The following is a 15,878-nucleotide window of genomic DNA, read 5'->3' on the forward strand; positions in this document are numbered from 1 at the left end:
AGCCTATCATTTAGAAGGGGGTTAAAAGTTTGTTAGTGGGAAATTTTGAAACTTAATTCACCCTCTCTTAAGTTATTGAGGCCACTTGTTTAACAACATTCTCATCGGGAGCATATACAACATTGGGTGGTGTATAGTTGGGTGGCAATCCATATGGTGGAAAGGAATGCTTGTTCTGAACCTGCACAAAATGGGGGCTGCCTACACTACCCAACACTTCGCTTCCCTGACCTACCATATCCGAGGCTAGACGATTTACTTGATTGAAAAGGAATGCTTGTTCTGAACCTGCACAAAATGGGGGCTGCCTGCACTTCCCAACACTTCGCCCCCCTGACCTACCATATCCGAGGCTGGATGATTTACTTGATTGAAGGCAGGTGGGTGAGTCGGGTCCACCTCTGTCGCAGTACTTACGGCAACAACTATAGTCCTATTAACCTCCATCATCCTTCTGATACTCATCATGGCCTCCATCATTGTGGTCATCTATTTTTCATGGCCTCCATGTCGGCCTTCATCTGCTCTGGCACCTCCTCTATTTCACTCATCCTCTAGCTTTGGCACGTGTTCGGTAAGGGCACCGTAAAACGCATTCTTTCCTTTTGATTACAATTCTGATTTCAAGGAAAGAATGCAATAAGTAATGCAACCAATGTGAAAATAAAAATAAGCATGGATATATGTGAAAGATACATTGTTAAAGTATTACAAATTTTACACTGGACATTCAGTAGAACATAAGGTCAAATCAATTCAGATTTTCATTAAAACAACATTGTTCATTACATCTTGTCAGAGTCAAAGTGCAACTGGAAATAAAACATGGACATCAATAGTCCCTAATTTTGTAAATTATTTAGCTCAATCATGTGTTGGCAGTAGCCAAAGAAGCTATGTAAACTTGATCCATCTTCTGTCCCAACTTTTGCAAGTTGGTTACTTCCATACTTAACCTTGACATGATGAAAACCTTTTCTTAAAAGCATGTGCTTGGTTCGACCCCATAATCCAAGGAATAGAAATTTTGATTGTCAATACTTCGACAACCTATCATAGAGATGAATGATTAGGGCATACTTATGCTATGCATGACAAATGTAATTATGAGATCGACATGAGACACCCGAAGAACCATCCTTTCCTAGTTAACAATGCATTAGGTACCATGTTCACGCGATTTTCAATCATTTTTCAAGAGAAATGAGTGTATAATCCCAACATGGTCTATTTATAGCTATCATCATGGTACCCAACACATGTAACTAAGAATGTGGTGTAAACTTTCACGCTTCATTGTGACTTTTTTTTTTAGGAAAATGCAAGGCATGAGCTACTATGTGTCAGGATCGTGCATGAGTGAACATAACATGCGAACGATGAAAATAGAATGTATGCAATTGGCAGAACAAAAGCATGCTAAATGAAGAGGTATGATAATGCAATGACTTATGCAAATGCAATGCATGAATATGATAAATGATAAATGCAGGAATGATATGTCCATTATGATGCCATAAAGAGATGCATGATGCGATCAAGGAACAAGCCAGAGTAAGTTTGTTATGTGCCCCTAATTCAGGAACCTACTGGAAAGGATCCAAAAGTCCACTTCTAGTGACAACTCCCATGGGTACTTTCATGTAACCTTACCGGTTTCTAGAGATATCATCCTCTTAGATAATACATTGTGGCGATAGGGACTATCAGTGACAATGCATCACTAAAAGAGGAAAACTCTAGGTGAGGCTTCACTGTTATTAAGCAAGTCAGAGACCCAACATGAGCACAGATCAACCTCCACTCCCTATGGCTCACACAGACCCGAGTATAAGGCCCAACATCTAAAGGTGTGTGAAAAAAGTGTAGGTGTCATGTGTGAACAGAGCAACCTAAGTATAGCACATGTCGTCTATCCTAAAGTTCAATGGCACATTTTATTTTGCGAAACTAAAACAAAGAAAAAATTCAAGATAAAAAATACACAGTCGATGAAAATGGCTTAACTATCTAACAACTTCCTAGTGGAGTCGTCATCTGTCACAACCTACCTCACGAAGAGACAACGAAGGGAAATAAAAGAAAGTGTGTCTTCTAAAAAATAAAACGCGTGGAGTCACCACCAATGTTTATTTAAGGGAAAACGTCAGAAAAAAAAGAGTCATTAAGGCGTTTGGACCTTGAAACAACGTTTTAAATTGTGAAAAGCAGATGGAGTCGTTAAGGCGTTGGACCTTGAACGATCTCAAGTGATATTTGATAAAAATAAGTTTGGTTTTGAATTGATTTCCTTTATTTGTTTATTAGTCTCTAGTCCTACAAAAGAAAAGAAAACGATTTCGCGACACTTGTGGTCGGCTAGAATTAAACCTTACAAATAAAAATGAAATTACCAACGATAAAGGGGAGAAGATGAATACATACATAATATCAGAGAGGACTCATAAGGGTACATGGATTACATTCAACTCTTAAGAAAAGAAAAGAAAAGGAAGAAGAACTAACTAGCTGTTGCACAGGGTACAAGGCTAGCAAGAGAAGTGATGTAGGGAATGATCCTCGGTTGCGATTCGGTAGCGCCTCGGCTTCGCTTTTCTTCTTTTTTTCTTCCTCTCCCTTCGTTTTTCTTCCTCTCTAAACTTCTTGAACCCCCAAAACCCTTCCCCTACATGGCTATTTATAGAAAAAGCCATTTAAGGCAGGGGCAAATGTAATCCTGAAGGTATTAGCTCGCCCAAGTGAGCTAGTTACTTAGGGTTGAAGGAATTTCATGGCCTAGGCAAGCCAGATGCTAGCTTGGGCGAGCTTGGGCCTTGAAAATTCCATAAAATGACTATTTTGCCTATTTCCTTGTGGTTTTCGTTCCTAGACCCAACAATCGATTTGAGTGATCCCTCGACCTTGCGTTGCAATTGGTGTCAAACAATAAAAGCATTATGTGAACGAAATTAGGGTCTGACAGGGGCATACCTTCTTTTTCAAATGTTTTCTTTAGTCTCCTCTGATACAATTGATCATGGCATATCACATTCAACATTTTCTTCTCAAGGAGATTCAATTGATCGAATCACATTTGGGCCCATTCTGCTTCTTGTAACTCGACCTCAATTAATACTCATAAGGAAGGGATTTTGAGCTCAATTGGAAGGATTGCCTCCATCCCATACACCAAGGAAAATGGGTTACACCAATTGAGGCACGAACAAATGTATGATATCCATGTAAGGAAAATGGGAGCGTGTCGTGCCAATCTTTGTATGTCACCACCATCTTCTAAATGATATTTTTTATTTTCTTATTGGCCGCTTCAACTGTCCCATTCATCTTTGGATGATATAGGGTAGAATTATGATGTTGAATCTTGAAGTCAGCATACAACTTTGTCATCATCTTATTGTTCAAATTAGTTGCATTGTCGGTGATGAGTTTGCTTGGTATGGCATAGCAAAAATCAATTCTCTCTTGATGAATTTCACTATCACATTTCGAGTTATGCTAGCATATGAAGCGGCTTCGACCCATTTAGTGAAATAATCAATTGTTACTAGAATGAAGTGAAGTCCATTTGATGCTTTGGGTTCTATGGGCCCAATGACATATATTCCCCACATAGAAAAAGGTCAAGGATATGATAGTACATTCAACGACATTGGTGGAGCATTGATGTTATCAGCATATGCCTGGCACTTGTGACATTTCCTCACTTAATTATAGCAGTTTGTCTCCATGGTTAACCAGTAATATCTAGCCTTCAAGATCTTTCTTGCCATAGTGTACCCATTGGTATGAGTGCCAAAGGACCCTTCATGAACTTCTCTGAAGATCTTTTGCACTTCAATGACATCTACACATCTAAGCAACACCATATCATGATTTTTCTTATACAACACATCCTTGTTTAGAAAAAAAGCTCATTGCTAGTCTTCTCAATGTTCTTTTGTCATTCTCTAAGGAATTTGGAGGATACTCATGACTCTTGTTATACTCTTTGATGTCAAAGTACCCTGGTTTCCCATTAGATACCTCTTCTACCAAGTGGAAATATGTAGGTTGATCATGATGTTGGATCCTTATAAGTGGCATGTCCTTATCCTTGCTCAATTTGAACATGGATGATAAAGTTGCTAGTGCATCTGCCAATTGGTTATCTTCACAAGGAATGAGCTCAAACGTGATTTCATCAAATTGTTTCACCAATTCCTTGATGCGGGTTTGGTAAGGAATTAGCTTTGCATCTCGAGTTTCCCATTCACCTTTTAACTGATGGATCATCAGTGCTAAGTCACCATAAACCTCTTTTTCTTTTTATTCCACAGTCGCCTGTAACCCCAAAGTACATGTCGCATACTCTGCTATATTGCTAGTAGAATTAAAGCATAGCCTAATCGTGATTGGGATATACTGCTTCTTTGGGGAGAGTAATATAACTCCTATCCCATGGCCCATGATGTTGGAAGCACCATCAAACCACATGATCCATCTTCTTTCTTTTGACAAATCTTTGTTGCCAAACATTTCCATTATGCCTTCATCGGGGAATTCACATTGCATTGACTGATAATCTTCAATAGGTTGGTGTGCTAAATAATCTTCCAGAGCTCTACCTTTAACTGCTTTTGTGTCACATATACAATGTCATATTATGATAAAAAGAACTTGCCAATGAGCAATCCTTCCTTTAAGAGCAGGCTTCTAAAAAATATACTTGATTGAATCCATTTTAAACACCAACCAAGTTGTAAGACTCAACATATACTACCTAAAGTGATGACTTGCCTATGCTAAAGCATAACAAGTTTGCTCTAAAAATGAATATCTGGTCTCACAACCAATGAACTTCTTGCTCAAATAGTGTATAGCATGCTCTTTCCTTCCACAACCATCATGTTGCCCTAATACACAACCCATAGATCCATCAAGCATTGTTAGATACATTATGAGGGGTCTTCCAGCAACTGGGGGGACTAAGATTGGGGAACTTCACAAGTATTTCTTTATTTTCTCAAATGCTTCCTGACAATCATTATTCCACTCCAAAGGATGATTTTTGTGCAGCAATTTGAAGATAGGTTCGCATGTTGCCATTAGTTGGGATATAAATCGGGCAATATAATTCAACCTTCCCAGGAAACCTCGAATCTCCTTTTCTGTGTAAGGGGGCGGCATTTCCAACATTGCACGGACATTGTCAGTATCCACTTCAATTCCTCTTTGGTTGACGATGAAACCTAACAATTTTCCAGATTTGATGCCAAAAGTGTATTTGGCTGGATTTAGTCTTAGTTTGATCTTCCTTAGCCGCTCAAACAATTTCTGTATATGGACTACATGATCTTCTGCCTTTTTTAACTTAGTGATCATGTCATCCATGTAAACCTTGACCTCCTTATGTATCATGTCATGGAATAAAGTCACCATCGTCCTTTGATATGTTGCCCCAATGTTCTTTAGCCCAAATGACATGACTTTATAGCAAAAGGTGCCCCAAGGCGTGATGAATGTGGTTTTCTCCTCATCCTCTTTAGTCATTTTCATTTGGTTGTATCCCGAGTATCCATCCATGAAGGAAAAGAAAAATGATGTGTTATATTATCTACTAACACATCGATATGAGGTAATGAGAAATCATCTTTTGGGCTGGCTCTATTTAGATCTCAGTAGTCAACACACTTTTGAACTTATCCATCTTTCTTAGGAACTGGAACTATGTTGGCAACTCATTATGGGTATTTGGAAACAACTATAAATCCCACTTCAAGTTTCTTGTTAACCTTTTCCCTAATCTTTAGGGATAACTCTAGTTTCATTTGCCTTAACTTCTATTTGACTGGAGAACATTCTGGCTCCAATGGCAACTTATGCTCCACTTTGTTGACATCAAGTCCTGGCATATCTCAGTATGACCAAGCAAAGACATCAGCATATTCATGTAAGAGCTTTATCAACTTATTGCACTCATTTTCACTTATTAATGTGCCAACTTTAACCTTTTTTTTTCCTCATCTTTAGTCCCCAAATTAATTATATCAACTGGTTCTTCATTGGGGTGAATCTTTTTCGTTTCTTGCTCTACCAACCTTAATAACTCCGAAGAAATACCCTTTTCATCTTCGCTTTCTTCATTTGATTGATTATCGGGACAATAAAAAATGCTGGATGTGATACTAGCATTTTCAATTTCAAGCGTGTCATTTTTAAATCTCCATCATTAAAGTTTAAACAAGAATAACAAAGAGATTAAATGAGGTTTAAAGATGAGAGAAGAGAAACTGAAGAGAAGAAAGAAGAAATGCTCTTTTCTTAATATACTGAAAGGAAACACATGAGCCCTTATTCAATAAAGAAAATATCCTAAAGCCTTGGGCATGTAGAAGTAAGCTTCATGATGATGATGAATCAAGATTGATTCAAGTTGTTTTGATGATAACAAAGATGATGACAAAAACCCAAGAGAATGATTTTAAGATTGAGTCAAGAACAATTACCAAGAGAATGATTTCAAGATTGAGTCAAGAATCAAGAGAAATTTGATTTTAAGATTCAAGAATCAAGTTTCAAGTTTCAAGTTTCAAGAATCAAGAATCAAGAATACTCAAGATCAAGAAAAGACTCAATCAAGATAAGTACTAAAAAGTTTTTCAAAACATTGAGTAGCACATGAAGTTTTCACAAAATCCTTTACCAAAGAGTTTTTACTCTCTTGTAATCGATTACCAGTAGCAAAGTTAGTTTTCAAAAGCTTTCAAACTGAATTTACAACGTTCCAATTAATTTCAAAATGGTGTAATCGATTACAAGATTTTGGTAATTGATTACCTGTGTGTTTGAATGTTGAAATTCAAATTCAATTGTGAAGAGTCACATCCTTTTCACAAAAATGCTTTGTTTAATCGATTACAATGATTTGGTAATAGATTACCAGTGATAAGTTTTGAATAAAAATCAAAAGATGTAACTCTTCCAATGGTTTTCAAGTTTTTCTAAAGGTTATAACTTTTCTAATGGTTTTCTTGACCAGACTTAAAAAGTCTATAAAATCAAGACCTTGACTTGCATTTTTATAACTTTTGAAAAATTATTACAATCTTTTACAACCTTTGAATCTCTTTGAACATCTTCTTGAATCTCTTCTTCTTTTTCATCCTTTGCCAAAAGCTTTCTAAAGTTTTCTGGTTTTCTAAACCTTGAAAACAAAAGCGTGCTATTCATCTTTTTCATTCCCTTCTCCCTTTGCCAAAAAGAATTCGCCAAGGACTAACCGCCTGAATTCTTTTTGTGTCTCTCTTCTCCCTTTTCCAAAAGAACGAAGGACTAACCGCCTGAATTCTTTTGTGTCTCCCTTCTCCCTAGTCAAAGAATTCAAAACGACACAGTCTGAGAATTCTTTTTGATTTTTCCCTTTCCCATAAACAAAAGATTTCAAAGGACTAACTGCCTGAGAATTCTTTTGTTTCGCCATTCACAAAGTTTCAAAGGACTAACCGCCTGAGAACTTTGTCTTAACACATTGGAGGGTACATCCTTTGTGGTACAAGTAGAGGGTACATATACTTGGGTTGTTGTGACTGAGAACAAGAGAGGGTACATCTCTTCTGGATCAGTTCTAGTGGAGGGTACATCCGCTAGGTTGTTCAAAGAAAACAAGGAAGGGTACATCCCTTATGGATCTTTGCTTTTAAAGGATTTTACAAGGTTGAAAAGAAATTTCAAGGACCACAAGTCGCTTGGAGACTGGATGTAGGCACGGGTTGTTGCCGAACCAGTATAAAACTCTTGTGTTTGTTTTCTTCTTCCCTACACTCTTTATTTTCCGCTGTGCACTTTAGTTATCACTTTTACTTTTGGTTAAGTTTTATTTCTATTCTTTACTTTCTTAACAACATAGTAAAAGCCAAAGAAGGGTAAATTTTTAATTAGTAAAGGTTCAGTAATAATTAATTCAACCCCCTCTTCTTAATTATTCCGAGGCCACTTGATCCAACAGGGCAGAACAATAAGATTAACATTACAAAATTACTTTAAACTTGAATTCACAACTATAGGGAGCTCGATAATCTTCCAATTGTTGAGCTTGACTTTTGGTGGACAAGTGTGAACTAAGTTGAAAGACTTGTCTTCAGAAATGTCTTCCTCTGCAACAGTTATTGAGTCACGAAACTCAAACCCAACATTCCATAAGCTCTCTCATAAATCGTAGATGGGGAACCCCTTAATTCTAGGCTCTTTGTTTTTCAATTGGGCTAGTCTTCTTTCTCTCTTTTTAAGCATAACCCGCCTTTTATCAGCTTTTGATGGTTTATAGCCCAGACCAAATCAGTCTTTATTTTCCATCAAATCAAGCGATTGTGTAGGACCCTGCCTATGTCTTCCTAGTCCATGGCCATATCTATACCCATTCTCTAGCATAACTTTTTCTACTATCATGGAAGCACTTGACGGTTAGGTAGTCGCCTTCCCTTCCTTCGCATAAATAGCATTCGCAATTTCAAGCCCTTGGAATGAGGTCTCCAAGGCTTCCTTAGTAGCTTCAATATAAGGAATGGATGATGGCTTACTGGCTAGTAGATCCTCCTCAACAAAAATAATGACTAGTTTGTCATCAACAATGAATATCAGTTTCTAGTGCAAAGTAGATGGCATCGCTCTTACACCATGAATCCAAGGCCTTCCTAGAAGACAACTATGCATTGGCGCAATGTCCATCATATGAAATACTACCTCAAAGGTAATTAGACCAATCTGGATAGGCAGACTTATTTCCCCAATCACTTCTCTATGAGACCTATCAAAAGCACGTACTACCATAGTGCTTGGCTTCATGTATTACTCATTAGACGGTAATTTTGCCAATGTTGTCTTTGGCATGACATTCTACGAGGAACCGTTATCAAATAGAACTCTTGCCAAGACATGGTCCATGCATTTCATTGATATATGTAGGGCTTTATTATGCCCTGCTTCTTCTACTGGCATCTCTTCATTAGTGAATGTTAGGTAATTGCTTGCACTAACATTACCTACAATACCTTCAAATTTCTCCTTAGAGATGTCATGAATGACATGAGCGTCATTCAATATCTTCAACAATACCTTCTTCCTATGGGGTTCAGAGTTCAACATCAGGGACAAAAATGATATTTTGGTAGGGGTGCGATTAAGTTGGTCCATCACTATGTATTCATTTTGTTTTATAAGCTTTAGGAATTCGCAAGCCTCTTCATCAGAAATTTCTTTCCTTTGTTCCTCTGAACTCCTCACAACTTCTTCACCATTTGTTTCTTTATATGGTTTGGTCCTTGATTCACTAGGATAGTAGATTCGGCCGCTCCGAGTCATACTACCAATCCCAACAACATTTCTAATATTGGTAGCTTCTGAGCTGGCATTCTTGGATTGTTTTTCATCAGAACCATCAACACACACTTTGACTTCATATCTCCAAGGCACTGCTTTATTATCCTTGTAAGGAAAAGCTTTCAGAACTTGTATAGTGATGATCTTTGGTCCACTAAAGGCTAAGCTAGTAGTGCATTTTGCATAATGTACCACTAAGGATTTTGGAAAGTTCAAAATGGAGTCAACTACCGATACATCACTTTCGAAATAACCAATTTGCATCAATTGCCTATCCATCAAGTCATACAGGATCTGCTTGAAGTCTTAGCTTGCTTTAGGGTGTAAGTTATACCCTAATTTTTGTTCAAGGTGTCTTCAATCATTCCAAATTTTCTCATTTCCTAAAAAAAGTCATCCATTGGAGTTTTCACATCTTCTACTCTCATTGTTCTAAGTTGCTCTCCACCCTCTTCAATAACACTAACTAATGGCTCTCTATGCCCTGACAAAGGATTATTTCCTATGTTAGGGTTATCCTCCTTGAAGTTTAACCATCCTTCTTTAATTAAACTCCGCACTTTGAACTTCAAAGTTTTACAATTTTCCATGGAGTGGCCAATAAAACTTGGATGATAGTCATATTTGGCATTGGCATCGTATCCCTTGGGATATGGCGATTCTTGAGGTTGCATCGGGATTGGAACCACCAATGAGTTTTGAAGTAAAAGGGGCAATAAGTCAGTGTAAGGCATTGGGATAGGGTCAAATTGAATTAGTGCTCGATCTTGGGTGTTTTATGGTTTGGTTGGGGTAGAATTTTGGTTCCATGACTGATTGGTAAAAGATGGTCTTGCTGATGGTGTACTGGATGAAACTGGGTGATGGATTTGTGAGATGGCGGTAATTTGAGGAGTTTTGTATTTTTGGTGCCCCAGGAGAATGAAACATCATTACATTGGTGTTCCCTTCTTTTTTCTTCCTCGACCCGTGTTCGCAACCGGCAAGTATATCGGATCGCACAAGTAGTATAAAACGGTAAGAACCGAGTATCGAACTCTCGGGGAACTTATGTTATCTGGCAAACTATTTCGATAAATAGGTGTTTGGTATGAAAATATGACTGTGGTTATGAACAGGTATTTAAACTATCTAGGCAAAAAGAAAGAAAATCACGCAAGAGAAATATTGTGTAAAAACAAGTAGAGAAAGCGTTGGTCTTCCTCATAGGTTCCTGATGCTAAAAAGGATGTTCTCTATTTAACAATGCTCATGTGTTCCTATGTGGTCTCCTGGACTGCTAGACCCCGATTCCTCATGATAGCCTAGCCTAGTCCTGATCAAGCCTCGTCTGCAAATTCCTCTTGTAAGACTAAACTCACCCAAGACCACATTAAGACACACATACACAGCTAAGTTCTTGTACCCCGATTCCTCGTGATAGCACAACAACTTAGTCCTGTACTATCAAGGACTTTAGAATTTGACCAGTTCCCACTGTTGAATGACCCTAACAAAGCATGCATCTATGTGATCAAGGTAAAAGCATACTGGAATGAAAAGTAGATAGTACAGAGAACACACAAAGCATCATTACATAGATTGAAATATATTTACATCAGGTACCTACAAGGAAGATCCAACAGAGGATTTAGCTTTCCATAGTCCGGAAACCTCCTTTACAACAAAGAGAAGAACAAAATGAAAGACTGCAAAAACACAAGTGGTGAGGATGTCTCCTTCACCTCAAGGATCTCATAATCACTCACATGTTGGACCTTGTGGCCTCAATAACTTACGAATGGGTGAATTAATTTTCCATAGATATGATTGGCCTATTGTGAGCCAACTCTTGCAGGCTGTGCATGATAATAAACTGTCCTCAGAATAAGCTTTGTAGCATAGGAACTAGAGTTGGTGAGCTTTGGACGTCCTTTCCTCCAGTTATTGATGGAGGAGCTTGAGTGGATGATGAAGGGATGTCCTCCGTTCTAGCTCTTTTTCTTGGTTCCATCTTTAACTAAAAAGAACTCAAAATTCCTTATCCCAAAATCATTCAAGTTAAACAACAACAATAAAGGCTAAAATTAACAATAGGCGCTTAGCGGGATAAAGCTCGCTCAGCGCGCCCTGAGAAACATAACATGTCGGCTTAGCCTAAAAGTTGCCGTGATGAAATGCGCTTAGCTCAGGTAAACTTGGCTTAGCGCAAGGCTTACAACACAAAATTTGGTTGAGTTACCTGGGCTTAGCGATTCAGCCTCGCTTAGCCACAGGTAGTTCAACAAGGGGATGAGTGTTCATCTTCAAAAGATGAACTCGCTTAGTGAGTTCTTCAGATAACGCTTATATACAATGAGTATTGATGAACTCGCTTAGTGCAGCATTCTCGCTTAGCGAGTTCATCGCGTTTTCCAGTAAACGCATAAAACATAGCTTGTTTTCTCGCACTTTTCAAGCCTCTAAAAGACATATCAGACATACAATGTGTGCGTCATACTCAATTCAATATACAAGCGTACATAGCCCTAATCTTAAACTAATTCTAACAAAACATAAAAACCCTAAAAATCTAAAGCTACAGTTAAAGTTTCTACCCTTGAGTTAAGACGTGAAAAAGAGAAAAAAGATCAAGGAACTTACTTGGATGGTGTATGATTGATGCTTCAAAGTCTAAAATGCACAAAGAGGGTACAGATGCAAAATGTGCAAATTTTTGGAGAGAGAGAATGCAGAGGTGAGGTTTCTGTAATCTGGCAATTGTGAGTGTAACTGCTGTCACACTCACTTAAGCAGTTTTTCAATACCTTCGCTTAGCGGACCGTTGCGCTAAGCGAGTAAGAGAGACGTTTGGTTTCTCAACCAGGCTCGCTTAGCGAACGTGCGCTTAGCTGACATTTCAAATTCGAAAACAATTTCTTTTTTGAACAGAAACTCGACTTAGTGCGAGAGTACGTCCGCTTAGCGAGACCTATAGATTAGAAAAGTTGCAACTCTCGCTATGCTTGGCCCTGGCCAGCTTAGCTAAAATGATGCATCTTAAGTATAGAGGAGCATGCGCTTAGCTGAGAGGTACTCGCTTAGCACTCATATTGTCGCAAAGAATCTCGCTTAGTTGCCATGACTGACGCTTAGCATCATGGACCTCAATTAAGGCCATAAGGAATTGCGTTTGGCGACAATAGGTCCTGCTTAGCCACTGATAAATTGTCGCTTAGCGATCAGGCTGAAGCTTAGCTGAATTCATATCGAATTGAAGTTAGCTTAGCTCAACCTTTGATCGAGGCCGTACCCGAATCAAATAAACATTAAAATGCAGTATCTAGGAAGTGATCCTAGGTCGTCTCCCAGTGAGCAATGATCAACCAAATATTCATAACATATAATAATAAAACAGTAACGAAATGGGGGGGGTTGTTTATTTTTGTAATTTAAACAGCAAGAGAACTTGAATTAAAGAAATAACAGAACTAAAACATGTTGTTTCCCCTTGATTCAAAAGCAAGTCTCTTATCCTAGGTTACAAGAAATTTATCCTTAATCAGTTCAACCACTTAATCCAACCCGAAATTAATTTACTAAGCGAAAATTAACACAAGGCTGTCATTATATGATTAAGCAACACATACACCAATTAATCCCTCTCACATGTCCATTAAGCATCAACGTTAATTAAGCACAGAGACAATTAATCAAGCATTAAGCATGCATGGATTAATATCAGCAACAAATACATAATAATTGGTGAAGGGAAAAAACTGATCAGAATTTAATGTTAATAACAAAACCTCAAAGAGAGCTATGCTTAATCCTCAAGAGAAAACAACACTAGAGATTCAGTCTTCCATTAACAACAGAAACGAAATAGGAAATCAAAAGCAGAAAATGAAACTGGAATTTGAAGCAGAAATCGAAATCGAACTGGAATTTGAAAGCAGAAAATGAAACTGGAATTGCTACGTGAATAGTACCATGCGTGTGAACAGTACCATGCGCGTGAACAGTAACCCGAAAACTGGAAAATGAAACCTTACAATCTCCTCTTTCTCCGTGAACAGTAACCAGCCCCCTTAAAACCCTAGCAGCTGGCTCACTAAAGGTCCCAGGCCCCCAAAGCTTACAAATCTAATTTTAGGGCCCAATAAGGTCTGGTGGCCTAATTACAAAAATACAGCCCAAAAATGAAATAAAATAAAACTGGACGACAAATAAAATTGTCTGCTCTCTTCAAGTTCAAGCCGGTTCATCAATTCCGGATCCAAACCCAATTGCTTATAATTCTCCTCAAATTAAATTAAAACATAGAATTAGTCAAGTAAGCCCAAATGATAAAACTGCATAATTAATTTGACAATTAATGCTAATCAGTAATTAAAATGGTGAAAAAAATGGGTAAGAAATAAGAGAAAATAATGACACATCAACCTTGGCCAGCTTAGTTGACCAATTCAGCCTCAGATGCAAGGGTTGGGCGCTAAGCACTTGAGACTCGCAGCTTAGCGCATGAACAGAGATGTGCTTAGCGCGAGGCTTGCGCTTAGCGAAAGGACTGTTTTTTTTTTTTTTCCAGAAAATATTTTTCTTACTTATTTTTTTCAGTCCTTTTTCCAAGAAATTGAAACCATTATGTTAAACATCCAAAGATTGGCTGATATACTCCTATGTACAGACTATATAGCAAGTTCCAAATGACTTAAATGCATGAAAACAAAGATAACAAAATTTAAAACTGGGTTGCCTCCCAGGAAGCGCTTCTTTAACGTCATTAGCTTGACGAATAGCTTACTACCTTCAAGGTGGCATGAAAGTCACAAAGAACATATCTTCCTTGAAGTTTCACCTTTTAGCTAGAAATTTCATGAACTTCATATAATCTGGAAGGACATTCCAAATCATTTCAAGAAAGGTGTTAATTATTAAAGAAAGAATGGCACTTAAGGTTTCCTTATGTTCTCCTTGCCTTCCTTTCTTGTCAATCAGTTGATGAGGAAGGTTATTGGTTTGGAGAATATTTTCTTGTTGGTTTTCTACAGTTGAGTATTTCTCCCATTGTTGTTGTGCTTGTTCCTCATCTTTCTCCTCATCTTTTTCTCTTGACTCATGCTCTTTTACAGGGCTTTTCTTTTGAGCTTCAACCTCTACAAAGGATTTTTCTTGTCTGACCACAAATTGAGTCATTGCTTTTGCCAGCTCACCAACCTGGATTTCTACACTTTGGAGTGCTTGTTGAGTTGATTTAGTTGTTTCCATGAATTGCATCAACAATTTATCTAGATTGGATCCTCTTTCTGCTTCATTTTGATGGTAAGGTTGTAACTTTGGTCCCCCGTGAAAGTTTTCTATTGAGTAGCTCTTACCAAAATGAATTTCATGATTTTTCATTGAGTTTTGATTAGCTTTTGAGCTGGTATGGTATGCCATGAATTCCTCAAACACACTTTCAAGATTAGGAGTTCTTTCTTCTTCATATTGATTGTAAGGACTTAACTCCTGTTCCCACTCTTGATTGTGTGCCATCAAGATATTCATTTCACCCCTTAAAAAGCTCCAAATCTCATGGACTAAATCATCTGCAAAATATTTGCTATGTATACAAAGCACTAACAAGAGCAGCAGTCACCAAGTCAAGAGAAAAACAAACATAAACAAAAATAGAAATTCACAAAAACAATACAAAAAATAACAAATAAAGAATAGACACCTAAAAACGTGCTAACTTCCCAAATAAAAAGAAGTTCCCCGGCAACGGCGCCAAAAACTTGTTTGCAACCGGCAAGTATACCGAATCGCACAAGTAGTATAAAATGGTAAGAACCGAGTATCGAACTCTCGGGGAACTTGTGTTATCTGGCAAGCTATTTCGATAAATAGGCGTCTGGTATGAAAATATGACTGTGGTTATGAACATGTATTTAAACTATCTAGGCAAAAAGAAAGAAAATCACGCAAGAGAAATACTGTGTAAAAACAAGTAGAGAAAGCGTTGGTCTTCCTCATAGGTTCCCGATGCTAAAAAGGATGTTCTTTATTTAACAATGCTCATGTGTTCCTATGTTGTCTCCTGGACTGCTAGACCCTGATTCCTCATGATAGCCTAGCCTAGTCCTGATCAAGCCTTGTCCGCAGATTCCTCTTGTAAGACAAAACTCAACCAAGACCGCATTAAGACACACATACATAATTAAGTTCTTGTACCCCGATTCCTCGTGATAGCACAACAACTTAGTCCCACACTATCAAGGACTTTAGAATCAGACCAGTTCCCACTGTTGAATGACCCTAACAAAGCATGCATCTACGTGATCAAGGTAAAAGCACACTGCAATGAAAAGCAGATAGGACAGAGAACACACAAAGCATCATTATATAGATAGAAATATATTCACATCAGGTACCTACAGGGAAGATCCAACAGAGGATTTAGCTTTCCATAGTCCGAAAACCTCCTTTACAACAAAGAGAAGAACAAAATGAAAGACTGCAAAAACATAAGTGGTGAGGATGTCTCCTTCACCTCTAGGATCTCACAATCTCTCACGAACACA

General features: G+C 38.0%; 1 protein-coding gene across 1 annotated transcript; it reads right to left on the reverse strand.

Annotated features, from left to right (window-relative positions):
• Positions 1 to 3,879: 3,879 nt before the first annotated feature.
• On the reverse strand, positions 3,880 to 4,272 carry LOC112998185 (uncharacterized). The gene has a single exon (XM_026124239.1). It carries the CDS (start codon positions 4,270 to 4,272, stop codon positions 3,880 to 3,882), a length of 393 nt encoding a protein of 130 aa, XP_025980024.1.
• Between the last annotated feature and the right edge of the window lie 11,606 nt (positions 4,273 to 15,878).

Source organism: Glycine max, chromosome 10 (genome assembly GCF_000004515.6).
Source record: "Glycine max cultivar Williams 82 chromosome 10, Glycine_max_v4.0, whole genome shotgun sequence".
Lineage (NCBI taxonomy): Eukaryota > Viridiplantae > Streptophyta > Magnoliopsida > Fabales > Fabaceae > Glycine > Glycine max.